The 25,316-nt window shown below is 36.9% G+C and overlaps 2 protein-coding genes and 1 non-coding gene across 3 annotated transcripts in view; 2 read left to right on the top strand and 1 right to left on the bottom strand.

Moving 5' to 3' along the window:
• LOC128018705 (voltage-dependent L-type calcium channel subunit alpha-1D-like) overlaps nt 1-12,820 on the top strand; it is a 34,972-nt gene extending 22,152 nt beyond the window's left edge. The window contains exons 26-46 of the mRNA XM_052604415.1: nt 557-758; nt 1,430-1,588; nt 1,869-1,979; nt 2,110-2,193; nt 2,413-2,541; nt 2,621-2,686; nt 2,816-2,907; nt 3,060-3,219; nt 3,457-3,584; nt 3,658-3,754; nt 3,840-3,942; nt 4,258-4,359; nt 4,736-4,863; nt 6,518-6,646; nt 7,730-7,989; nt 8,102-8,125; nt 8,232-8,354; nt 8,454-8,611; nt 8,758-8,870; nt 9,742-10,086; nt 11,359-12,820. Of these exons, the coding sequence (XP_052460375.1) occupies nt 557-758; nt 1,430-1,588; nt 1,869-1,979; nt 2,110-2,193; nt 2,413-2,541; nt 2,621-2,686; nt 2,816-2,907; nt 3,060-3,219; nt 3,457-3,584; nt 3,658-3,754; nt 3,840-3,942; nt 4,258-4,359; nt 4,736-4,863; nt 6,518-6,646; nt 7,730-7,989; nt 8,102-8,125; nt 8,232-8,354; nt 8,454-8,611; nt 8,758-8,870; nt 9,742-10,086; nt 11,359-11,631 (2,986 nt within the window). The 3' untranslated portion in view covers nt 11,632-12,820. The remainder of the gene's footprint in view (nt 1-556; nt 759-1,429; nt 1,589-1,868; nt 1,980-2,109; nt 2,194-2,412; nt 2,542-2,620; nt 2,687-2,815; nt 2,908-3,059; nt 3,220-3,456; nt 3,585-3,657; nt 3,755-3,839; nt 3,943-4,257; nt 4,360-4,735; nt 4,864-6,517; nt 6,647-7,729; nt 7,990-8,101; nt 8,126-8,231; nt 8,355-8,453; nt 8,612-8,757; nt 8,871-9,741; nt 10,087-11,358) is intronic.
• trnar-ccg (transfer RNA arginine (anticodon CCG)) lies at nt 6,294-6,366 on the bottom strand. The gene has a single exon. It is a non-coding gene; the product is annotated as a tRNA-Arg (tRNA).
• Nucleotides 12,821-15,722: 2,902 nt separating the features above from the next.
• The window catches only part of LOC128018704 (synaptophysin-like), a 10,556-nt gene continuing 962 nt past the window's right edge, over nt 15,723-25,316 (top strand). Inside the window, exons 1-7 of the mRNA XM_052604414.1 lie at nt 15,723-15,841; nt 17,394-17,459; nt 20,061-20,185; nt 22,554-22,752; nt 23,254-23,445; nt 23,576-23,894; nt 24,248-25,316. The exon at nt 24,248-25,316 is cut by the window's right edge and continues 962 nt beyond it. Coding sequence (XP_052460374.1) covers nt 15,824-15,841; nt 17,394-17,459; nt 20,061-20,185; nt 22,554-22,752; nt 23,254-23,445; nt 23,576-23,860 — 885 coding nt within the window. The 5' untranslated portion in view covers nt 15,723-15,823 and the 3' untranslated portion in view covers nt 23,861-23,894; nt 24,248-25,316. The remainder of the gene's footprint in view (nt 15,842-17,393; nt 17,460-20,060; nt 20,186-22,553; nt 22,753-23,253; nt 23,446-23,575; nt 23,895-24,247) is intronic.

Genomic DNA, 25,316 nt, shown 5'->3' with positions numbered 1-25,316 from the left:
TCCAATTGAGAACTTGTGGGGTGATATCAAAAATGCTGTTTCTGAAGCAAAACCAAGAAATGTGAATGAATTGTGGAATGTTGTTAAAGAATCATGGAGTGGAATAACAGCTGAGAGGTGCCACAAGTTGGTTGACTCCATGCCACACAGATGTCAAGCAGTTTTAAAAAACTGTGGTCATACAACTAAATATTAGTTTAGTGATTCACAGGATTGCTAAATCCCAGAAAAAAAAATGTTTGTACAAAATAGTTTTGAGTTTGTACAGTCAAAGACACTGCTATTTTTTTGAACACACCCCTTTCAACTAATTGCCCAATTGCACAGCCTTAAGAGCGTGCATATCATGAATGCTGGGTCTTGTTTGTTTTCTGACAATCTACTGAACCTACTGGTAACTTGTTTGCCACGTAGCAATAAAAAATATACTAAAAACCTTGATTATTCTGGTTAGTCACATTGTACTGCTATCATTTTGAACAATACTGTATGTCACCGAAGGTCACCATGACCATGTTTGTACAACCTGCTTCACATGTAATTTTTCCTTGTTCAGGCTGCTGTACAAAGCCATTGATGCCAATGCAGAAAATCACGGCCCCATTTACAACTACCGTGTGGAGATCTCTATATTCTTCATCGTCTACATAATCATCATTGCCTTCTTCATGATGAACATCTTCGTGGGTTTTGTCATCATCACTTTTCGTGAGCAAGGAGAGGCTGAGTTCAAGAACTGTGAGCTGGACAAAAACCAGGTTGGAAGAAAGGCTATTTTAAAGAATACTGACATATTCCAGTATTTTACATTTTGCATTTAAGTTCACAACCAATTTTATCTCTGTAACATCGCAAATTATTTTTTCAAAGGTTTGGGGTCAGTATGATATTTTTCTTTTCTTTTTTAATAATTACTGTAATAAAATAATCAAAAAGCATCAAATCAGCGCATAAGAGGAATTTCTGAAGGGTCATGTGACACTGAAGACTAGAATAATGGACTCTGAAAATTTAGCTTTGCCACCATAAGAATAAATTACATTTTAAAATATATTATAATAAAAAATGGTTATTTCAAAGTGTAATAATATTTCACAACATGACTGTTTTCATAACCATATTTTTGTTTTAAAAAATGCAACTGTGTAAAATACTTTTTTCATAAACATTAAACATTTTACCAACTCCAAACCTTTAAATAGTATTTTATATCTTGTTAAAATGGGGTATTCAATAATAATATTGCAGTCTATGTGTTATGATGCACAGGTAAATCATTCATAATAAGAACTGAAATTTGTACTAAAAGTATGTAAGATTTCATGTTGACTTTTCATTTTGAATAATAGCCTATTTGCGATGAGTTGTGCACTATTGTACTCCAGTGTGTCTTTTTCACATTAAGTCTCCTTCTTTTTGTTACTTACAGAGACAGTGTGTGGAATACGCCCTAAAGGCCCAGCCGCTGAAGCTGTACATCCCCAAAAACCCAGTGCAGTACAAGTTCTGGTCTATAATCAACTCCACAGGCTTTGAGTACATCATGTTTGTGCTGATTCTCCTCAACACTGTTACTCTGGCTGTGCAGGTAAACAGCTGAGTCTGAAAAGTCTTACATAAGCAGTATAATCAGCATTTATAATCAGAATTTTAGTCTATTTGTGGTATTCTGAGGTTATATGAGCATCCTTAAACTCCAACATGAACCCTGAGGCCAGTGCTGATATAGTATTGAGAATAAAACAGCATTGAGTAGCACCATTTGAATGAGAAGTCGGCTGCACTGAACCATTTGAAGAAGGCCTCGATCTAAACACATAAGTCAAATGCTGAATGTAGAATCACACTCTTTCTGGATTCTTCCACAGCACTATGACCAGTCAAAATTTTTTAGTTATGTGATGGACATCCTCAATATGGTTTTCACCGGCCTCTTCACTGTGGAGATGATTATTAAACTGATGGCTCTCAGACTCAGGGTCAGTCATTTCACTTGCAGATGTGATATGTGTTTACTATTCATTCTGAAGCTTTATTTCATCTTGAACATTTCAAGTATGTTCTTCTTAATATCTGGTTGATTTTTAATAACTATTTTCTGTACTGCAGCACTACTTTGTCGATGCGTGGAATTCCTTTGATGCTCTGATTGTGGTGGGAAGTGTGGTGGACATTGTGGTTACAGAGTTCAGTGTGAGTTTCTCTTTTCCTTATGCGACCAACAAGACTGAAATAGATGGGGTCTATAATATAGGCTAAACTTGCGAAGATAACTTGCCATATTGTGCAGTTCAAGTTCAAATCAGTGGCAATTTTTTTCTGTCTATCATTTGAGTCTTATTAAATTCTAATAATGATTCAATTTGGGTTTAATGCAGACATTAGCTCACTTATAGTTCATTTTCTCTTTAGAGCTCAGAGGACAGCTCTCGTGTGTCCATTACATTCTTCCGCCTGTTTCGGGTCATGCGACTGGTTAAGTTGCTCAGCAAGGGAGAGGGCATTCGTACCCTGCTCTGGACTTTTGTCAAATCACTCCAGGTCAGAGGACAATGATTACTAATCCATTTTTCATATTTTGAGCAAATGTTGTAGTCTAACTGTTCTTGTTGTCCCTCAGGCCCTGCCGTATGTTGCTCTTCTGATCGCTATGATCTTCTTCATCTATGCCGTGATTGGAATGCAGGTAATTGAAGGCTGGGAAAATGTATATTTTTTGTTATATTTTTAGTTTATACTATTTCTATTTCAATCAAACAGGCTTTTTAATGAACAACTAAACCATTTACAATATAATTAATGCTTTATTCATCAGACATTCGGAAAGATCGCCATGCATGACCACACACAAATTAACAGGAACAACAATTTTCAGACTTTTCCGCAGGCTGTGCTGCTTCTTTTCAGGTGAGAGAGTGTGTTTTTCTGTCACTCACAGTCAGAACAGAAGAGCATGGTACTTGCAACATCAAGTACATGGATTTGATTCCTAGAAAATGTATGCCTTGAATGCAATGTAAGTTGTTTTGGATAAAGGCATCTGTGCTCTTCGTGTGCAGGTGTGCAACAGGTGAAGCGTGGCAGGAGATCATGTTGGCCAGTCTTCCAGGAAAGCGTTGTGACCCAGAGTCAGACTATGAACCCGGGGAAGAATTCTCCTGTGGCAGCACCATTGCCATTGTCTACTTTATCAGTTTCTTTATGCTCTGCGCCTTCTTGGTAAAATGCTGTTGTTCATTAAATTAACTCTATTCTTCATAACTTTCCCTTTATAAATTTTGTCATGCAGTTACATTTTGGCTGTATGTTTTCCCAGCTTTATTAAAAATTAAAAGAAAACTCTTATATTTTAACTTTTTTCTGACAAATATAACGATAACCCTTTGTAGGCTAAAATGTTTTCAGTGTGGTTTGCACAGTGAAATGCAAATGCTTTTCTTTGTTGTGCTTTTTCAGATTATTAATCTGTTTGTTGCTGTCATTATGGACAATTTTGACTATCTGACCCGTGATTGGTCGATTCTCGGGCCACATCACCTGGATGAGTTTAAAAGAATATGGTCAGAGTATGACCCTGAAGCCAAGTAAGATTTTTCTCTCTCTAATGCTTTTTATTTTTATTTTTTTAGATTAATTAAATGAGTGTTTGTTTTCCAGGGGTCGTATAAAACATTTGGATGTAGTGGCTTTGCTCAGGAGAATCCAGCCGCCACTTGGATTTGGAAAGCTCTGTCCTCACCGTGTGGCATGCAAGGTACAGATACACACACAAAATCCACCTGGTCTGTTCACATTCCTTTCTTTCTCTCTCACTATATCTCCCTCTTTCTTTCTGTTAGAGGCTGGTTGCCATGAATATGCCCCTGAACAGTGATGGTACGGTGACCTTCAATGCCACCCTGTTCGCCCTGGTCAGAACAGCTCTGAAAATTAAAACTGAGGGTCAGTATGGGTATACACACAAACACACACACACACCCTTTGCATACTCATCCACTGCACCTCTCTGTTTGAGGTACAGGAGATTTATATGAAGGTGTGCTTTGCATATAAACTCTGGAGGCTTTCTTTCATTATCATATTTTTCTTTCTTTTAAATTAAACATTACTGAATTCAACCACATACAACCATACAGGTTACCATGCAGAATAACAATATGCAGTAAAACTGAGAATGAATAAGACAATCGGTGTGTAAAATGACATGGTCTTTAGGTAGCTGTGTAAGCTGATGTGGCTGTAATGTGTGGTTCTCAGGGAACCCTGATCAAGAGAACGAAGAGTTGAGAATCATCATTAAGAAGATTTGGAAGAAAACAAAACCCAAAATATTGGATGAGGTTATTCCACCCCCTGCTGGTAAATTCTTTCTGGATTACATTTACTGTTTCTAGTTCTTTAAATCAGTGAAATTACCACAATGCACCAGGGCTTGGCAAAATTGGCTCCATTTAAGTGAAATTTGAATTGTATATTCTATAGCCTACAGAACTGTGAATTTTAAATGGAATGAAGAACTTACTAAGTTGCGAAATTATCACATATAAACAGAATACACAAGAATAGATCATTCAGGTAATCTGTCTCAATTCCTATTTAACTGTCATTTAAAAGGCATCCTCAATTCAGTTCTGAGTGCTGCGAAACCCAAATAAACACAGTTACGCAAATCAGAAACATTTTTCAACTTTTTGTGCTGTTTTATTTCCAACATTCTATGTCGATTATTTTACAGATGAGGAAGTGACTGTGGGTAAATTCTACGCCACATTCTTGATCCAGGACTATTTCAGGAAATTCCGGAAAAGGAAAGAGATAGTGGGTCTGGGAGAGACAGAGAATGGTAACCCTTTAGCTCTACAGGTAGATCTCTATCCCAGCTTCTGCATTTTATTTATGGAGTGTCTTTATGTGGACACAATAATACCACTGCATTTGCTAAATCACACATTTTATGCAAAATGCCCCGCACTTGCACATAATAAAATCATAACGATGACTTAAATTATTTAATGGCTTTGTACAAATTCCACATTGAGAGATGAACTACTGAGAGATGATCCACTTGTTAGATTAAACTAACAAAAGTCTTCACTATAGAACTGTGATCCTGACTATCTTCATATCAAGTATCACCTTACAGTCTCTGATTAGTATTCTCTGTGGGTGTGCTTTCATTGGTGGGTTGAGGTTACATGTGTGTGTTTATGGCCATGCTTCATACATTTTATCATTCTTACAGGTTGCTTTTTTCACAATCTGCCAATCTTAGAGTAAAAGTTTTGAAAAACACGTTACATTCTAATCAAAAGAAGCTCATTTTATGACCCAGGTGGGACTTGAACCCACAACCACTAGCTTCAAAGGCTGATGCCTTATACATTAGGACGCTAGGCCATTTTTATGCATCTTCATGTAGTCTCAGTCAATAGTTCTAAGTATTATCCATGAAAGCAACAGTATTATGATTTTTTTCTTTCAGTCCTGCTTGGTTTTAAATTATCAGTCGTTTTGTTTACAGCCTCAGAGTATCTCATATTATTGATGTAATTCTTCAGGACACGCTTCAACTTCATTAAATCATTTAACACAAAGCTTAGCTTTGATTGGTTGGTGATATCAGTTTTTCTCTACAATTTTAACTTAAATTGTATAAATAACAAAAATGTAAGGTTTGCACCCCAGGCAAGGCTTGATCCCACAATTCCCAAATCCAATGGCTTATGCCTTATGCATTAGGCCTTTAGGCCTTCTTGTGACTTTGATATATAGTCTCAGTAATAGTAAGTACAAGCCATGGTAACATAACAAAATTTAGATTCCCTCTTCTAACCCTACTTGATTTTAAGTTATGTTTACAGCCTCATCCTTCTCATATAATCTCAGCGAATTCATCCAGCAGGACACACTTCAACATTCCAACAGTCAGATTGTCTTTGATAGGTTAACCCTAGTAGCTGATAATATATTTGAATAACAGTTTTAACTTGAATATTGGTGGCAGTACAAATAACAAGGTTTGTAACCAAGGTGGGATATGAACCCACAATTCTCAGCTGATACCATAGCTATTAGACCTCTATTTATTTTAAACTTTTTCCATGTGGTCTCAGTCATTAATTCTAAGTATAAACCATGAAAACAACAGAAAACCTCTTGCAGCTCTAGTAGGTTTTAAATTATCATTATGTTTGTGACCTCAGTCATCTCATATGATCCTAGCAAACTCATCAAGCAGAACTGCACTTTTAACTTAAAGTTAACTTCTGTTGCACCACAAATTTTTAGGTTTTTGACCCAGGTGGGACTCGAACCCACAATCTTCAGCTCCGGAGGCTGATGCCTTATCCATTAGGCCACTGGGCCCCTTTAATGTCTAAACTCTCCCAAACTCTGTCAAAATTTAGCAGTCTGAGTGTCTGTGCTGTATGTATCATGCCTGATTGTATGTATTGTTTAACTCAGCTGCATGGTGAGCTGCATATATACTGTGGCATTTGTCTCTTTCCGTGTGCATCTGTGTCAGGCAGGGCTGAGAACTCTGCAGGACCTGGGGCCAGAAATGAGACTGGCCATGAACGAGGATCTGGGGGAGGAAGAAGAGGGCCTGGAGGAGGAGCAAGAGGAAGATGATCCTAGTTATAAGGTGCCATTAATCTTATTTTGGAGCAAATTTCTGAAACTTTAATTACTCTGTTTTTCAATCAATTAACTGAAGCACACTAAATTCATCTTATAAATGTGCTGAATATAAAATAGCCCATTATATCGAAATAGTCAGAGACAGAAGGGTTAGATCATCATTCAGATTAATGAGACACTTGGTCTATTGAGATGGATGGTAATTTGAGTAGCAGACAGGAGCAGATATCAGGTAATGAATAGAAGTTTGGGCTGAGGATTTTGTGGTGCAGGTGTAGATGTTGTGGTTTGGCTGGTTGTATGAAATGAGTACATAAACTATTGCATTCCCTTCCCTTAGCCATTGATGTTGCCAGCATTCATCATACATTATATTAAGGTGCATAATTTGATTACGGCAATCATAGAGTGCATGATTGCTAATAGTTGCTTTCCTTGGTAAAAGTTTACCACCTGTAGAGTAAGTAGAGTCATTTGTTCTCAAAGGCACAATCATTTTTGCAGCACACTTTTAAAGTATTTTGAGTCCTTGCACTGTTAGCAGCATCGAAAGGCTGGAGACCCAAGTGGTACTTGAACCCACAATCTCCCGCTCCAGAGGCTGAAGCCTCTTCAGCATCACATGATCCATCAGAAATCATTCTAATACGCTGATTTGGTGTCCAAGAAACATTTCTTGTTGTAAACAGAAAGCAAAAGGATGTTTAAAAAAACTGCATTAATTTGAAATATATATACTTTTTGTAACTTTATAAATGTCTTTGTTGGCATTTTTAATTAATTTAATGTATTTTTTCCCAAAACAAATTGTACTGAGAACAAACTTTGAACAAAAGTGTAAATATACTTGATATATATATATATAAAATTACATTAAAATTTAATTAAATATATGCATTTTCCAAAGCGACTTACAGTACATTCAGGCTATCAATTTTTACCTATCATATATATATACAGTATATATATATATATATATATATATATATATATATATATATATATATATAAAATAAATAAAAAATGTCTCTATATTTAAATACAAATTCTGTTATGGTTTTTCTCTTTCATGTTGTTGGCCTCTTAGAATGAAAATGGCTATGCAGGCCACACTGAGCCCTCAAGCAAAAGCCGGCGCTCCTCTTTGGTCACTACTCCCAGCGGTGCTCCTGTTCCTGTCTCAGGAGATAGCATCCTAAATGGGGGACTGGGACGTAGGAGCTCCTTAGCAAAAACACCAAATGGGAACGGCACTCTGGAGCACGAGAACTTTAGAAGAAGAGACAGCCTGCGTTCCTCCTTTCATTACCAGCACAAGAATGGTGTGATTGACCAGCTGCCCAGGAGGTAAAGCTAGTTGTTTGTACTGTATTTATTTATGTTATACCTCATATTAATTATGCAATTTATTGGTAATTTGTTTTACATACTGTTTTTTTTTTTTTTTTTTGTTTGATAGACCATCATACTACAAATACCCAAGGTAAGCATTCCACGCAGTCTGCAGAACCACCCATCACCCTTCTCTGTTCCTGTCTGCTGTTCTCTCAGTCTCCTGCTGATGGCTGGTTTCCTTTTTTCTCCCTCAGGAGGGACTCCAGGGACAGATTCTCCTCTCCCCTATCTCGGAGAGAGGAAGATGGTGAGTACCCTGGAGAGCAGCGCTTCTATGGAAAAGATGAGGACAGCGAGAGCGTCATCTCTAGAGAAAGGTACTCATCAAGTCTTATTTGTGCCTGAATTAATGAATTCATATTTGGATGCTGTTTAATTTTATGAATTTTAATACATAAAATCCTTTTTTTCCTCAGACATGGTTATCCAGAGGACAGCACAATGTTCCCGGGACATAGAGACATGAATGATGGACTCTCTATGAGGCACCCTGTCTATGGGAATCATTATGGAAACAGTTATGGTGAAGGCAGGAGGACAGCACGGAGACGCCTGCTGCCAGCAACACCTACAGGTAAAATCATCCATTCTGATTTATGTATTTAATAATTGTTATTTGTAATATTCTGTGTATGTAATCAAGGTTTGTACTGAACCTGTAGAAGTAATCTGTAAATTGCTTTTAAACTGCTTTTCATTATTTTTTTGTCCGTTTCTCAGCGAGAAAGGCTTCGTTTAACATACAGTGTTTAAGAAGGCAAGGTAGTAGCGATGATCTGCCCATCCCAGGAACATACCATCAGAACTCCCCTCCCTGCAGAGTGCGCTCACAGGTAATATTACTACATAGCATTTCTTATCCATCGCACAATATTAAATAATTGTGTTCTTTTTGTTTTCACATAATTCCCAAATGTTACAGTTACATCATTTTCATATTTAAGTTCACACATGGATATCATTTATTGCATTGTGTTTATGTTTTATTCGCTGACTAAAGTGACATGGATTATAAAATAAAACATTAAAATAAATTACATTAAATTAATTCAGTCTTTGTCAAATGAAGATCACATTAAAAAACATTCTGCTTTTCAAATGCATTTGATTTTATAGTTTGTTCCCTTTTCCCAGACCCAGGCTTTCAATTGAAAAATTAATCAAAGAGTTATTATTTTAACAACTTTGAAAACAAACAAACATATGGCTAAATAAATGTACATATTTTAATATGCATTATGTAAAAAATATTTTTAAAATATATTACATATTACGTCTCGCATATCAATCTCAAGCTTCACTATAACTGCTCAGTAAATACATTTTTGAAAAAAGTTTATTAGGGGCTAACTGTAGTCAATATATGTAACAATATGTGAGATATGTTTGTGTGATAATATTTAATTTTTATGTATTTTTTATAGGATGCATAAAACTTGACTAGTGAAATTAGTCTTAACAGAAGAATTAAACATGCTTAAAAAATTTCGACAAGGATTTTATTTTCAAAAGTCTACAGGGTCTAAACTTGCCTGTAGTTGAAGAAACACCTTATCTTCATACAGTTCACCGTTCCTGTTTGCCAACTGCTTTTTATAACTGAAGCAACTCCATTGAATATTATCAAGCTACAACATTATGAAAGTGTGTTTGAACAGAATCTATGTGACTCAGTCTTCTTCTGTTTCTTTCTCTCCCTTTTAGGGATACGGAAGCTACGATTCTCGTCAAAGCAGCGCTAGATCGTCCACGGGTTCAACAGCATCCTGGGCAAACACCGGCCCTCGACGGGGCCGTCTCCTCTACGCTCCCCTCATCCTGGTAGAGGAGGAGGGAGCAGAAGGGGCATCTGTGGGCATCTGGGACAAAAAGGCCAGTGGTGTCAGAGTGCCTGCGTCGGTTCAGCATCCCAGTATGGGATGGTACTCGGGAACCTCTACAGGTGGAGGAGGGCAGCCATATAGAGCCTACACTACCCTCAGAGTCCCCTCCCAACTCAGTCCTCAATACAGCGAGAAGAGAGGCAGCGCTGACAGTCTGGTGGAAGCGGTATGAGCAGAGAAACACAAGAGCATGAGAGCAACATTACCAAAATATAAAAAATAACATTACAAATGACATTTTGACTACATCAATATAACAGTAACATTATAACATGTTACATCTAAAACAACATTAGAGCAACGTCAAGGGAACATTACTTAACATCATCTAAGCAAGCACATGAGCTCCTCACAAAATTAGTAGGCCTAATGCTGCTGTATGAGATAGTATGGACCAATAGGACAGACACAGCAACAGTGATCTTTTCAGAAGCAGAACACTATGTCCTATTCATGGGTCTCATACAATAAAAATGCAAATTACAGAACATTTTCTAAAAATAACTGACAACAGATTGCAGCTATGGACTTGTCTGTCATACCACATCTCTATGTTATCCCCAGCATTTGCTCCCATTCCCAACAGCTTTATTTCATGAGTGTAAATATGCAGAACATTAATAATATAACCACTTCTATAAGAAGTGAATATTCTAATACCTAAAGACTTATATGTGAGATTGAATGAGAGTTTTATGAAATTTTGAATGATGTTTGTAAACAAATATAAAGATTAAATGTTTCCACACTTTGCCATCTGTCATTTTTATAATATCTGAGAATTGTGGCCATTTTAAATTATGCACTACATCATAAAGGATATGATATTATATCATATGATATATGATATAATATGATATGATATAATATAATCCTTTTATTTAAACTTATTTAGATAAATATAACTATTATATTCATATATTTTTATAAATGTATGTGTATGTATGCATGTGTATATATGTATTATATATGGATTTTATATTAAATAAAATTATCTAGTAAAATAATGGAATGTAATATATTTAATAAAATAACTGTAAAATATAAAATCAAATACAATAATGTTCATATATTATGAAATATAATTTATTCCTGTGACGGCAAACCTGAATTTTCAGCAGTCATTATTTCAGTCTTAAGTGTCACATGATCCTTCAGAAACCATTTTAATATGCCAATATGATGCTCAAGAAACATTTATTCTTGTCAGTAATTAATTATTATTATAAATTATAATCTTTTGTAATATTTTAAATGTCTTGACTCTCACTTCTTTTTATCAGTTTAATTCATTTTTGCTTAGTAAATATATTAAATCCCTCAAGAAAAATAACTTACAAAGACCACAAACTTTTGAACAGTAACATGTATGTCATCTGAGTTTGACATGTATGGTGCCATCAGTCACTTCAGATCTTTCTCTTTTTGTCTTCCTCAGGTCTTGATCTCTGAGGGTTTGGGGTTGTATGCCAAGGACCCAAAATTTGTCGCCTTTGCCAAGCGTGAGATTGCAGATGCCTGTCACATGACCATAGATGAGATGGAAAGTGCTGCAAGTGATCTCTTGAGTCGTGGGGGCCCTGGGGAGAGCCAAGGCTTCCTGAACCACACAGACATGTGTGGTTCAGCCATATACAGTGATGAGGAGCCGATCAGGAGCCACGAGGAAGAGGAATTGGCTGATGAGATGACTTGTGTTACATCTTTTTGAATAACAGAAAAAGGGCTTGCAGGTGGAGCAACAGAATCCTGACTGACCAATCATGCAGTTCTGAGTCACAGAAAGTAAGAAAAAGAAGGTTTTGCTCTGAAATATTGTGACCAGTTCATGCTCAATATATAAAAGAGACCAGCTCCAATTTATCCTGTCAACATGGCAGTTTTCAATTCTTTCTTTAAATTCAGATCTCTGAAAGGACTTGTTTTGTAAACAGCTTATCATGTTGAACATGTTTTATATATGTAAATGTGTTTTTACTCCATCATTCATGTCTATGGTTGTCTGTTTATTTCTAAATGCCATTTACAGATGGATTCTCCTACCTAAGATATATAAACAGTATTTTAAATTATTCAAATAAATATTTTAAGAAATGTAATCATAAATAATTGAAATATGAACACTTATAATCATTGTTCGGGTTTGTCTGGCATTTTGTGTAAACAGTATGTGTGTATTTTTGTTCCAGCTTTTTTTTTTTTCATGATAGGCTCCAGGATTGCTTAATCGTCTTTGAACATGGTTTCAGTCTTTAAGTGGTGTTTGCTCCAATTCCAGCTTAATATTTCATTAAAACAAACAAGCAAACAAAAAAAAAAAAGGAGGAGAAGTTGCACAGAGCTTGGCCTGAATTTCATGAACACCTTTATAAGACAGTAAAACAAAAGCAATGTCTTTTTTGGAAAAGTTGTTTAATTTTCTATTTTGTTACTATTATTTAATTGGTTGGTTTAATTTTTTTATTCCAGTTTTGTACATGTGGTTGATTTTGACATATTGCTGATATGCCTAGCCCTTTTGTCGGATTCTTCATTCCTACTGATAACAATACCAATAGGACAGACACAGCAACAGTGATCTTTTCAGAAGCAGAACACTATGTCCTACTCATGGGGCTCATACAATAAAAATGGAAATTACTGAACATTTTCTAAAAATAAATGACCACAGATTGCAGCTATGGACTTGTCTGTCATACCACATCTCTATGTTATCCCCAGCGTTTGCTCCCATTCCCAACAGCTTTATTTCATGAGTGTAAATATGCAGAACATTAATAATATAACCACTTCACATGGAATAGTCTAATACCTAAAGACTTATATGTGAGATTGAATGAGAGTTTTATGAAATTCTGAATGATGTTTGTAAACAAATATAAAGATGAAATGTTTCCACACTTTGCCATCTGTCATTTTTATAATATCTGAGAATCGTGGCCTTTTTAAATTACGCGCTTCATTATGAAGGCCCAGTGACCTAATGGAGAAGGCATCAGCCTTTGGAGCTGTGGATTGTGGGTTCAAGTCCCACCTGGGTCACTTTATATGCTAGATATGTTTATTAAATGGGTGCACAAATTGTTTGAGAAAAAAATATATGCTTAATATTAAGTTTTCTCTATCGAAAGGTTGAAGACAGCCAGATGTTTCTCTGACCTCAACAAATGACAGAAGGAACATTTACGTATGTTGTGGCAATATGGAAAAAGTCCGTGCCAGGTCTTTTACCCTACCCTTAATTAGGAGGAGGTATGGAAAATGGATATATAAGGAGGACAAAACGGAAGCAGGGGGTGTGTGAAAAAACAAAAAAAAGAAAATCTGAGTGTTACCTGACGGCTCCATGACTGCGGCTGCTGCAGCTTATTGTGCGGGATTTGTGGGTGAGCATAGACCGGGTGCGATCCGAAGAAGATTGGTTTCGCATGACGGCCGGTCGCAACCTATCTGCATATCGGCGCGACAGATGAACCCAGTTCACTTGCTGCAGGTACTTTAAGATTTTAGCACCTTACGTAAAGTCACATCGGACATTCAAACGTCCTAACTTTTGTTTCCCCATAACATTGTTTATGCAGCAGCTGGCTGGACGCCCCTAACGCAGACTGATTCGTGCCGCTGATTTTACACACACACACACACACACACACACACACACCCGCTCAATCAACGGGATTAATATGGGTTTTGTGTAAACTTGGACTACGACTTTTTTTTTTGTCTTTTCTTTGTTTTTTTTGTTTGGTTTAAGAATTTAAGGACTGTTATTTCCTTATTTTCCTTTATTGTACTCTTTCCTTTTTTCGTTATTTTCCTTCTAAACAAAAAGTGTCAAAATGAAGGGAAGTGAAACATTGTAATTTTGTTTGTGTTTTTTTTTTATTTTTGAATAACATCTTTTGACCTGAGAAAAAACTGAATCTGGTTGTGAGTGTTATTTAAAAGTATGTGTTTTTGTGTGGCTGGTATGGTACATTGTGTATCTGGTGGGTTTTAGTTGGGCTCTATCTTGAGTTATCTGGGAACCTAAAAACGAAAATAGTATAGATTGACTTGACAAATTTTGGTCTTGTCTGGCGCCCGAAAAAATATTTAATTTTAACTAACTGGGAAAAAAAAAGAAAAAACCTAGTTAGGTCTAACTGGAGGCCCGCCACCGCTACAGAACATTTACGTAAAGGCTGTTTATGGTTATTATTCATAATACAGCAGGTATGGGCAACCCTGGTCATGAAGAGCCGATGTCCTGTAGAGTTTAGTTTCAGCCCTATAATCAAATACACCTGCCTGAAGCTTTCTAGTGACCTTGAAGACACTGATTAACTTGTTCAGTTGTGTTTGATTAGGGCTAGGGAGCTAAACTCTGCAGGACAGTGGCCCTCCAGGACTAAAGTTGCCCATCCCTGACCCACAGTTTACATTTTTTTTCTGATATATATAAGCTATGCTGATGCATTGTATTGTTACTTCTACGCTGATTCGAGACTAGACAACTTTGCAAGCCACTGGCTTGAATTATAGTGGTGCATTGTGGGGGAGGACACTTCCTTTAGCCCAACTGGCCTTCGAGCGCAACTGTGCCACCCCTTCATCCAGACATCTGGATCTATGAAAAATGCACTGCATCATTACTTCTTTATCATAATTAAGCATTTCTTAGTCTCATTTACAATAGTGAGGCTAGGGATAATAAAGCACATCAGTTCTGCAATGAGAATCGTAACATACATAGACAACCTTTATTTAGTGTTTTTATTAGCAATGAGAAAAACACAGCTACAGTGCTTTGGGCTTCAAACGGAGGAAGTAGGAGTGTGGATATGATGCTCACTATTGGAGCCACAATGCTTACTTTTGTGCTTATGTCACTTTCTAAGAATCTAAAGAGACTCTAATTCTCTATTTAATATATTAAATGCTCTTGAGGATCAACTTTTTCAATACTTTAGCTGAGATGTATGATGAAATATTTTCTTGTTTTAGCATTTCTTTTTTTAAACAGGGGTGTTTATTTTAGACCATCTCTAAAAACAGTATATGAGTCATCTTTTCTTTCTCTAACTCTGGTTTCTTCCCACAGGGAGAACATCATATTCACACCTTCCTTACTCTGTTAAAGATCTTAATAAATTAAGTTTGGGTTCATTAGGAAATTTTAACAAGATATAGTTGAAGATATGAAAATATCTATGGGCCTGCAGCTTGCCATTATCCCATGCAGTGAAATCCTGAGTTAGTAACTGTCCCTCCAGAAATAGTCCTACATCCTCTCATGTAGACCGAGTTATCATAACTGTGATGTTTCTGTGGTTGTTAAAGACTCTCGTGAATCGTTAGGCTATTTCCCAAATAGCATATTAGCGTTCCACAAAATGAAATGATCTAACTTAGTTCAATCCCAGCAATTAACGTAGTGGATTTGGTGTTGAGTGATCAATCCCCCGGGAACACTGTGCTTTGCCAGTTACCCATCGCACTTGGTAGTGGCGTGTACCACAGTTTGCTTTGCCGATTGCGAAACGTGATTGTTAAACAGTTTGCCACCCAGTGACATTCAGAATTTACGGCCTCTGCAGCGCGAGCAGACTGTCATCCAAACAACTCATTAGAAGAGGAAATATCACCGCATATTTGAGAGCATCACTGAAGATGGATAGAGCTAGAAGAAGCACGTAAATTATGACAGGTTAATATGACAGGCTTATTGCTCTATAGCGATCTGCGTCGGTCGATTCATCCGTTCTGGGCGCAACAAAAAAAAACGCCTTCTCAAAGCAAGCGCGTGACGCAACTGAAGCTGTTCTGTTGATTGTCCCTCCCCCTCCGTGGGCTGCTCCGCTTCCATCACTCGCCTCCCACCGAGTATATCTGTATCTCCTACTTAAGAGCAGGCGACTAACATGGATGTTGTAAATCAGGTAGGGAATTTGGAATCAAAATGATATAGTGTATTTTTGTCGTGTTTATAATGTACATGTTTTCCGTTTGTCTTTCAGTCAGGCATTCAGATAAAGATATGCGCTTACAAATGATGGTGGAAAATAATTATAGGGAGAGGTGCCCTGCTGATGCTGTCCGTCTGTTCACTGATACCGTATTTCCAGTGGCTTTCTTTCGTGACTTGCTATATTTTCGTTTTTATATTATAGTATAGTAGGCTATAATATTTAAAACAGATCTGATGAAGGGCTAAATTTGTTAGATGTATTCGTAGAGGATTGTCATACATGCAATTATACATTTACTAAACGCATAGCCTATATATTAGTAAGATATCAAATTGTATTTTGCAATTTTACCTTTTGTTTAGTGCAAAAGCCTAACATCAATCCAAAGCGAATGCACGAGGCCCTTTATCAAATGCATATGCGCTCGTAGATATGCTTTTAAAATGGCAGCTGACTTCCATTCCAATACTGTTAATGTGTGACTTTTAGCTCCGAGCCCAGGCCCTTCTCTGTCATTATTATTATTAGTTTTATTATATTATATAGGTAGGGATCAAGAGAGCTGTGTCTACTGAATATGACACACAATCATAAATTGGTTATTGATGCTTATATTTACAGAGCATCATATGATACACATTTTTGGCAGGTGATGCAAACTGCATTCACGTGTAGGCCAATATTATATATTGATTTGAATAATTAAATTAAGTTAAGAGGAGATTTGAATCGTTATATTGATCGATTTATTTATTTGCATGGTGTTTAAAGGAGGACGAGCCTCACGGGCAAAGAAAATGGTTTCGTGTGAAACCGCACCTTCCTACGTCACTTTGTCCGTATAAAATCGCTATTACAGCCTACTACAGGTCTGATGAGAGCAAATATTTCCCAATATCATAATAATGAAAGAAACGGTAAAATTTCAGAGCAATATTTAATAAATTTCCAGATTGCTATAGAAGAACGCCATCAATTTATTTATTTATTGTTAGATTTTGGAGTTGAAAAGGGTTTGAGAAATCTCTATCACTTGCTGTTCAGCAGCTCTTGGTTTCGGATGGTCGTGATGCGCGCGCAGGCAAAATGGCCATACAAGGTCCTTGCGACTCACCTTCCATTCCTTTTTCTTCGAGGTTCAGAGATAAAATTAATTGATGACTTAAAATATTGTTTTTTTTTTCATCCTTTTGCTATTTTGATACAGGGTTTTTTTCATTGTTTTTTTTTTCGACGATGCAGCAGCGGATCCTATGCTTATGGTTCACTACCACTTCAAAATAAATACAGAAGAGGCCTGTTTGTGTTATGAGTCGTCGTGGTGAAGTCACATCATCCACAACGTCTATCTATCTATCTATCTATCTATCTATCTATCTATCTATCTATCTATCTATCTATCTATCTATCTATCTATCTATCTATCTATCTATCTATCTATCTATCTATCTGTCTGTCTGTCTGTCTGTCTGTCTGTCTGTCTGTCTGTCTAACGTTTTTTTCGATTTTGTTCTTTTGATAGTTGGTTGCCGGTGGGCAGTTCAGGGTGCTGAAAGTCCCATTGGGCTTCATCAAAGTCTTAGAATGGGTAAGTTTATATGTGTGTGTGTGTGTATGTGTGTGTGTGTGCTATATAAGATGGTGTGTTAGTTTTGGTCCATATATGATCTTCAGCCATTAGTTTAGACCTGGAACTAGAGGTATAAAAGGGCCATGGCATTGCTAAAAAGAACATTATGTTGTGTATTTGGTGTAATGCTATTTTGTTGTTAAAGGTTTCTAAAAATACATTATTTTCCACATAATGTACATTATTATTGCTCCTCTATGCCCTGGCTTTCTGCGTCAATTTTTACAAAGCTCATTATTCTGAAAAGCAAGATTTACATCATTGGCCAGCTATCTAGTGCATTTTGATTGGCTGGATACCTCAAGCTTGTGACGGAAATGTTACACCCCTTAACATCAGCATTGCCAAGTCCTCGGTTTTCCTGCAGAATTGGGCTTTACTTTTTTTTGCCACAGGTTGCTTTTCATGTCCACTGGTTAAAGCGACCCCAATAATGTGATATCAGGCCCCTGGAATGCAAATTTTACTGGAGGATCCCCAGCAAAAAACATGTATTTTACCCCCCGGAATGCGACTTGGCTAGTTTTGCGCTAGTTTTGGGCAGGTTTAGTTGCAAAAACCTGGCAACCCTGCTTAGAATACTGTGATGCCTGGTGTCCTGGTGCGATAAAGACAAAAACAATAAAATTCCACCAAGGAGCGGCCAGTGGGCAACCACATGTGACGAACCCATGCTGGACTCCGCTTTGTCCATGGTGAAAGCCGATCCAGTGATTCACAATGCCAAGTTGATGTATTTCCTCAGCGACCAGCACTGATCAGCTTTAGGCATCACAAAGTGCATATTGTCCTCTTTTGGAAGGCCAAACAAAGTAGTTTCGCTTTCACAATGAAATACACAGCATTTCTACAATGGCGGCGACGCCAACAGCAATACTAAATTGAGAATCAAATGTTACACATTCTTTCTTTGAGGGAACATTTGGACGGTGTAATGCAAATCTTCCCACATCGTGACGTAGACATGTGGGGGCATGTTAGAAGCCGTTTTAGGTAGGAGTGGTTGACTCTTAAGTTTTATAAAGAGTATTTCTTTGGATGTGAGACTTTAGTCTTTGTAACTTTACAGATCTTCTTTATGCACCAAGAGCTTGTAACATTCCAAAGATAAAGGAAAATTTTAAATGGCATCATATGACCCCTTAAAGCACATATGTCCCCAGCATGATGTTCTCCACTCTTCATTTGCATAAAATTTAGTATTTCTCATTCTCTCAATGCTTTCTGTTACCAAAGGAATGAATTGAGAACGCCTATTCTGCACCAGGGAATACGCATCATATACACCATGAATGCACCTTACCTAGGAGAACACTCACAATTGCAGAGTATTGGTGCCATCTATTGGTCACACAGTGCTTCTTCACTTTGTACATAGTGGAAAATGGCATAAAAAACAGGCTACATAGTAGTAAAATGCCGAACAAGGGCATATTTGCATCCTGTCTGCATCATTCTATTTGTACAAGGCATTTATAATTCTCCAAATTGCCTTTTTTGTGTATAATAAGCTCATTTAAGCTTAATTATTTGATAATCTTTTGCTTGATGAATTTGCTCAGTTTAATTGATTCACTGAATCACAAAACTCAGTTTAGTTTGTGTCTGGGATCAGACTTTGATTGATTGCTTGGTAATGTGAGCTGATTTGATTTGATTTGTTTGGTCTGTCTTGTGTGGTGTTTTTTTGTTGTTGTTGTAGCTTGTGTGGCCTGACTAATTGTTTAATTGTCTCGCTTGGACCTTGTCTGGTCTGGTGGTTAGGCTAAGCGATTGTTTCTTTTCTAACATTGTTTGTTTAGGCCTTTTTGTTTGTACAATAACTACATTAGTATTTATTTCTATGGTCCCTCAGTCTTTGGTTTATCATTCCTTGTTGAGATATTTTTGTTCTCTTGGCCTCATTCGATTTAGTTGGTTTGCCTATGTTTAGGATGGTTTACTGTGGCTTGATGTGTGTCTATTGTTTTGGTCTCCTGCGATGTTCCCTGGGTTCATAACACAGCCTCAGCTCAGCATTATGACAGATGGCAGAGTATCTCAGTGAAATTTAATAGCTCCATTCACCATTCAGTCCTTCACCAGTCATAAGTCCATAAGTAATCTCTATGAATCTAAATCCTGAAAGCAAAAATAATGTGCTTATGTCCATGTCAGGATGTTGGTGTCACATGGTGTAAGATGCTTTCATTTGGTTTATTCAGCCTGTATTTTAATTGTATTCATACACACCTCCTACAATGAATAATTTTAATATTTCAAATATGACACTATCACATTTGCACTAGTCCTCACAGATTTCATCCCTGTTTGATGTGTGAATGTGAGTGCTCAGATGAAAATGTATAGAAAGCATTCTATTTTTTTTTCTGTATTTTTTTTTTCAGTCACAAAAATATGTGAAACACTTGTTATCCTTCCTGTAGCTCAAATAGAAGAGCATGGTTCTAGCAATGGAAAGGTTGTGGGCCTGATACCTGAATGCATGAACTGATAAAATGTATAACTTGAATGCTTTTGAACACTTCCCAGATGCATAAATATAAACCTTTTTTCCAGGTGTTTGCCATCTTTGCATTCTCCACATGTGGGAGCTACTCCGGCTCCTTCAGGATGAGCGTGGAGTGCAGAAACAGATCAGACAGTAACCTGAAAATAGATGTGGAGTTTGAGTATCCCTTCAGGTAGCACTGTCTTTTTAGACCTGTGTGGCCATATTTAAGTTGTGCTTGTTCATCAGTATGTATTTACTTTTTGAAGAACAGCTTTTAATGCTGTAGGGAAGAGTGTGGGAAAGCCAAAAAAATATATATTTTTTCCAAAGTAAACACTAGATAAAGTCAAGATACATTTTTGTTGTAACTGTAGACTATGTTGACAAGAGTGATATAGAAGTATTCTCCATGAAGCTTACACTGGTGATGTACCTGAGAGAGAACATATTTCACATTAAGTGATTTTCAGCTGTAAGAAAATAAAGTGTTGTTAAATAAACTTGTTTTGTACAACATCACAGTTGCAGTGGGTATAGAAAAGAATCACCCCCTTAAAATAATCTAATTTCTTTTCTTTGCAGCTTGAAATGAGTTGTTTTAGTCTGTTGGGATATGTCTCTACTAACTTTGTACATATAGACTGTATTTGTCCACTCTTCTTTGCAGAACTGCTCAAGTTCAGTTCAATTTGATGGTGACGGTTTGTGGACTGCGGTCTTAAAGTCATTCCACAGATTTTCAATGGGGTTTAAATTTGGGCTCTGACTACAGTAGGTCATGCAAAGACATTTAGCTTTTTCTCCTTCAGCTACTGTGTGGTCAGTTTTTCTGTGTGTTTTGGATCAATGTCATGTTGGAAGGTAAACCTTCTTCCCATGGACAAGCAGCAAATTTTTCTCAAGAATTTGATAGTATTTTAACCCATTTTTACCCCATCACTGTAGTAATTCTGTTATTTGGATGGTGAGCTGTATTGTATTTCCACCTGACATATTATTTGTTGTTGAGGCCAAATAATTCATCTGACCATAACGCCTTTTTCCATGTGGCCTCAGAATCTTCAGGGTGTATTTTGGCAAAGCTCAGCCGTGACTGCATGTGGCCTTTTTTGAGTGTTTTTTTACTTGCAACCCTCCCATACAAGCCACATATGTAGAGAATTTGTGATATTGTTGTCACATGCACACAATGACCACTCTTTATATTCAATTCTTGCAACTGGTTCAGAGTTGCTATATGTCTCTTGGTTGCCTCTCTGATCAGTTTTCTCTTGGCTCTTTCATCCAGTTTGGAGTGACGGCCTGATCCAGGGAGGGTCATACTCATACCAAATACTGTACCTTCCACTTCTTAATAATAGACTTCACTGTGCTTCTAGACATTGATAAACCCATTACATTTTTTTTTATCCATCTCCTGACTTGTGCCTGTCCACAACTTTATCCCGGAGATCTTTTGACAGAGCCTTGCCACCCATAGTTGAATGTTTGCTTCAGGTGATCTATCAAAAACTGAAATGCTCCAGGAGATCTCTTTTCATGCTGAGCTAATCAAAATGACCACAGCTGAAATTCAAATGGCTTTGTTTGCCATTGAGAAGGTGATGAGCTACACCTGTCATTTTTAGGAGGGGTGATCCTTTTTCCAACTCAGTGATTCTGTTTTTTTATTTTGTATTTATTTTTTTTCTGACATGTTGCTGTTATGTCTTTCAATTGGAATATAAGTTGCACTGATTAAATACAGCTTGATAAAACAAAAACTCTGCCTTCATTTCAGGCTGCACAGCAACAAAATGTGATTATTTTAAAGGGTGGTGATTCTTTTCTATAACCACTGTATATATGATATGAGAATAGTAAGGACTGTAGATAGGGAGTATGTGTTATTTAAGAAAAATATAATTATCTTTTCAGAATTGCATATATATATATATATATATATTTTTTTTTTCTGTAATGTATTAAACAAATTGCTTTTTCAAACTTGGGGGCATTTTACCACACCTGTGGGGACAAAACGCTCCCTTGGGACGAATTAAATTTTTGTTAAAAACTGAATAAAGTGAAAACTCTGGACATTTTTCATACTTGATTTCTAATTCATGTCATTGTCACTAAAACTATGATAACTATTCTGGACACATTTAACTTTTGGTAAGGGGGCGTTTTCCCCCACTCTTCCCTACAGACCCTCTGGTGTTTTACTTGGCAGGGTTTTCAAATGATCAAATGCCCCCTCACTATATTTTTATTGTTATTATTATTAAAATATATAACATTTTTCTCGGTACCCAGTGTGAAAAAGGGTTTTCTCAGTGTGAAACCTGATTTATTAAATTTAAGTTCTTCGGGGCGATTGTTTGCGATCCCAGGTACACTAAATATGTAGTTTCTCCTTTTCCTTTTGGTTCATAATCCAAGCTAACTGTTTCTCTAGCCCACTGAGATGTGGTATAATCACTCTTAATTAGGTTAAGTTGTAAATGTGCTTAAATGTCCAACGTTTAAGGTGTTATGGTTCTCTCAGTAACCCTGTTCCCCTGTATCTCCTCCAGGCTCCATCAAGTGTATTTTGATGCCCCTGCTTGCAAGAATGGCCAAACTGACCGTTTCTTCCTGGTTGGGGATTACTCATCCTCTGCAGAGTTCTTTGTCACCATAGGCGTTTTTGCATTCCTGTATTCCATGGCAGCTCTCAGCGTCTATGTCTTTGCCTTTGAGAAGTACCGTGAGAACAATAAAGGACCACTGATTGTGAGTTTTCTTCAATGACACATGAGCACTAAGTTGTTGTTATTTAATGTTTTTTTACAAATTTGGCAGTTTTGAATTGAACATATGATAGAATTTACACGATTCATGAAATTCCCAACTGAATGTGATTATTTTTTGACATATTAAGGCTTACAAATAAGAGTGAACATATAGAGTATTTTCAAATATTATCAAAATGATTGCTTCCATACTATAATTAGACTTAGCATTTCCTTCACTGTTCTGTTCTATTCTAAAAATCTTCAAGAAATTGTTATGTCCTTGATATGGACCACTTTGGTGTTTTCTCTTGGATCTAATTGGCGCCTGGTCACTATGAACTAATAAGAAAGATAATTAGCATGGGTTTTTTGTAATGACATGAGGGTGATTAAATAAAGATTGAATTTTGGTTATTACTGACACTGTAGCAGCTCAGTGTTTCATACAACACAAGCCTATATATTTACATATAATTCTAAATAAATAATGTCTTTGCAGGATTTTGGTGTGACGTGTGTATTCACCTTCATGTGGCTGGTGAGCTCGGCAGCATGGGCGAAGGGTTTGTCTGATGTCAAGACAGCTACAGATCCAGAGGAGGTTAAAGAACTTATCCCCGCTTGTGAACAGGAAGGCAACCACTGCCGTGAAGTTCACGACCCCGTCATGTCTGGTCTTAACACTTCTGTGGTGAGTCAGTTCTACTTGGCTGTACAGGAAATTCTCTTATTGATAAAAATCTTCCTCTAATGTCTCTTGAGATTAAAACAAACTTTTAAATTGAATTAACTTTATTTATTTGAATTTTTTCTCTCTCAAGGTCTTTGGCTTCCTCAACCTGATTTTGTGGACAGGTAACCTGTGGTTTGTATTCAAGGAGACTGGGATCATCGCACCATTTATGCGTCAGCAGCCCGCCCAGGAGAAGCAGCCCGCCCCTGATTCCTTCGCCCAGGGAGGTTATGAGCAGCGGGACCCATACGCTGGCTCCCAGGGTGGCTACCAGCCCGATTACAGCCAGCAAGGTTACAATCAGGGTGGAGACTACGTTCAGGGCGGATATGAACAGCAGGGGGCACCCACCTCCTTTTCCAACCAGATGTGAGCGCTGAAATATCTGAGGAAGCGGGAGATTGCAGGTGAGTGGAGATGTGATGATGCTTTGATATTGATGGTTTAGTACTGGCCGATATTTGATATTTAATCATGCCTAACCCCCTTTTTTTGCCTTTAGAACACTTTTAGCTTGTCTAAAGCTAATCTTTAAAAACACAAATTATTTGTTTCATTGTTAAATAAAAAATATGTCTTAAAATTAAATACTCTTTTTTATACTGTATATTATAATGTTGTAATGTCTAAAATCACTTTTCAGATTTGACTATTTAATTTCCTATTTATTTACATAAAATAGTATATCATTTATCGGTTATTGGCCAGGATTTTAATATCAGCATAATCTCAAAAGGTTTGTCTCTCTGTCTCTCCGCAGAAAGAAGTTGATCATGTGACTCTAGCAGTGTGATGCCTGAACCCTACCCACAACCCCACACTTCTTCCTGTTTGTGCGTCTGTGCTTACGTCTGTGAAAGATAAGAGGGAAGGGGACAGGGTCTAATCTCAAATCACATATAGACGGAAGGGGGATAGAGAGGAGGGATTTTAATGTGCTGTTTATTATTGTGATGTATACAAATAAAAAAAGTTTGATCAGATTTCAAAACACTTGAATACTGTACCAAAATATGAAAAAGAATATGAATATGAATGAATTTTGAGTTAATGATGTTGACAATAGTAATGCTAAACTTGAGAGAATGTATTTGTCTGTGCTGTATAGATATCATTATATATATATATATATATCCTAAAGATATGAATGGGATTATTCCACTGTGGTCTAGTCAAATTTAGAGACCCTAAACAAATATAATAATAATTATAATAATAATATGGGAAAAAATTCACAAAGCCCAACATAATTTGTTCCTTGGAAATGTTTACCTCTGGTTGGTCATGGTTTGGTAGAGTTTGTTCCATTTCTATGTTGACGTCTTTGGTTTGGTATTTAGTTGTTTTTAATTTCTTCATGGGTGGGATGGAGTCGATGGGGGGCGTCCAGGGCTACCATGAGTATAGAATCATTCCCAAACTCATGGAGGGACAACATTATTTCAACCAGCAAGCAAAATGGTCAAGTATATCTTAAAGCATTTCACACTTCCTGACTTAAAATGTTGACTTTGTTTAGTTCTCTTTCTCAAATCTTTGTCTTTTGAAAAGCACATGCGTTCTCAGTGCAGAAATAGCATGGTTGTTTATGACACAATGCCTCTGAGTGCTGTGCTGATGTAGTGTTGTTTAAGTTAGAGGATGCTAAAAAGAGATATATGAATATATATAAATATATATGGACTGGGGTCCTGTGTGTGGAGATGTCAGTAACGTAGATATACGTGCCAGTTTCAAATTCATCCATATTTTTAATTTTCCCTCTCTCAAAAGCATATACAATATTACAGGATTTAAGCCTGTGATATCGAGTTATATTTTCAGATGTA

The sequence above is a fragment of the Carassius gibelio genome, chromosome A8 (genome assembly GCF_023724105.1).
Source record: "Carassius gibelio isolate Cgi1373 ecotype wild population from Czech Republic chromosome A8, carGib1.2-hapl.c, whole genome shotgun sequence".
Taxonomy (NCBI): Eukaryota; Metazoa; Chordata; class Actinopteri; order Cypriniformes; family Cyprinidae; genus Carassius; species Carassius gibelio.
The sequence above is the reverse complement of the archived record's forward strand: the minus strand, read 5'-3'. Positions and strand labels throughout refer to the sequence as shown.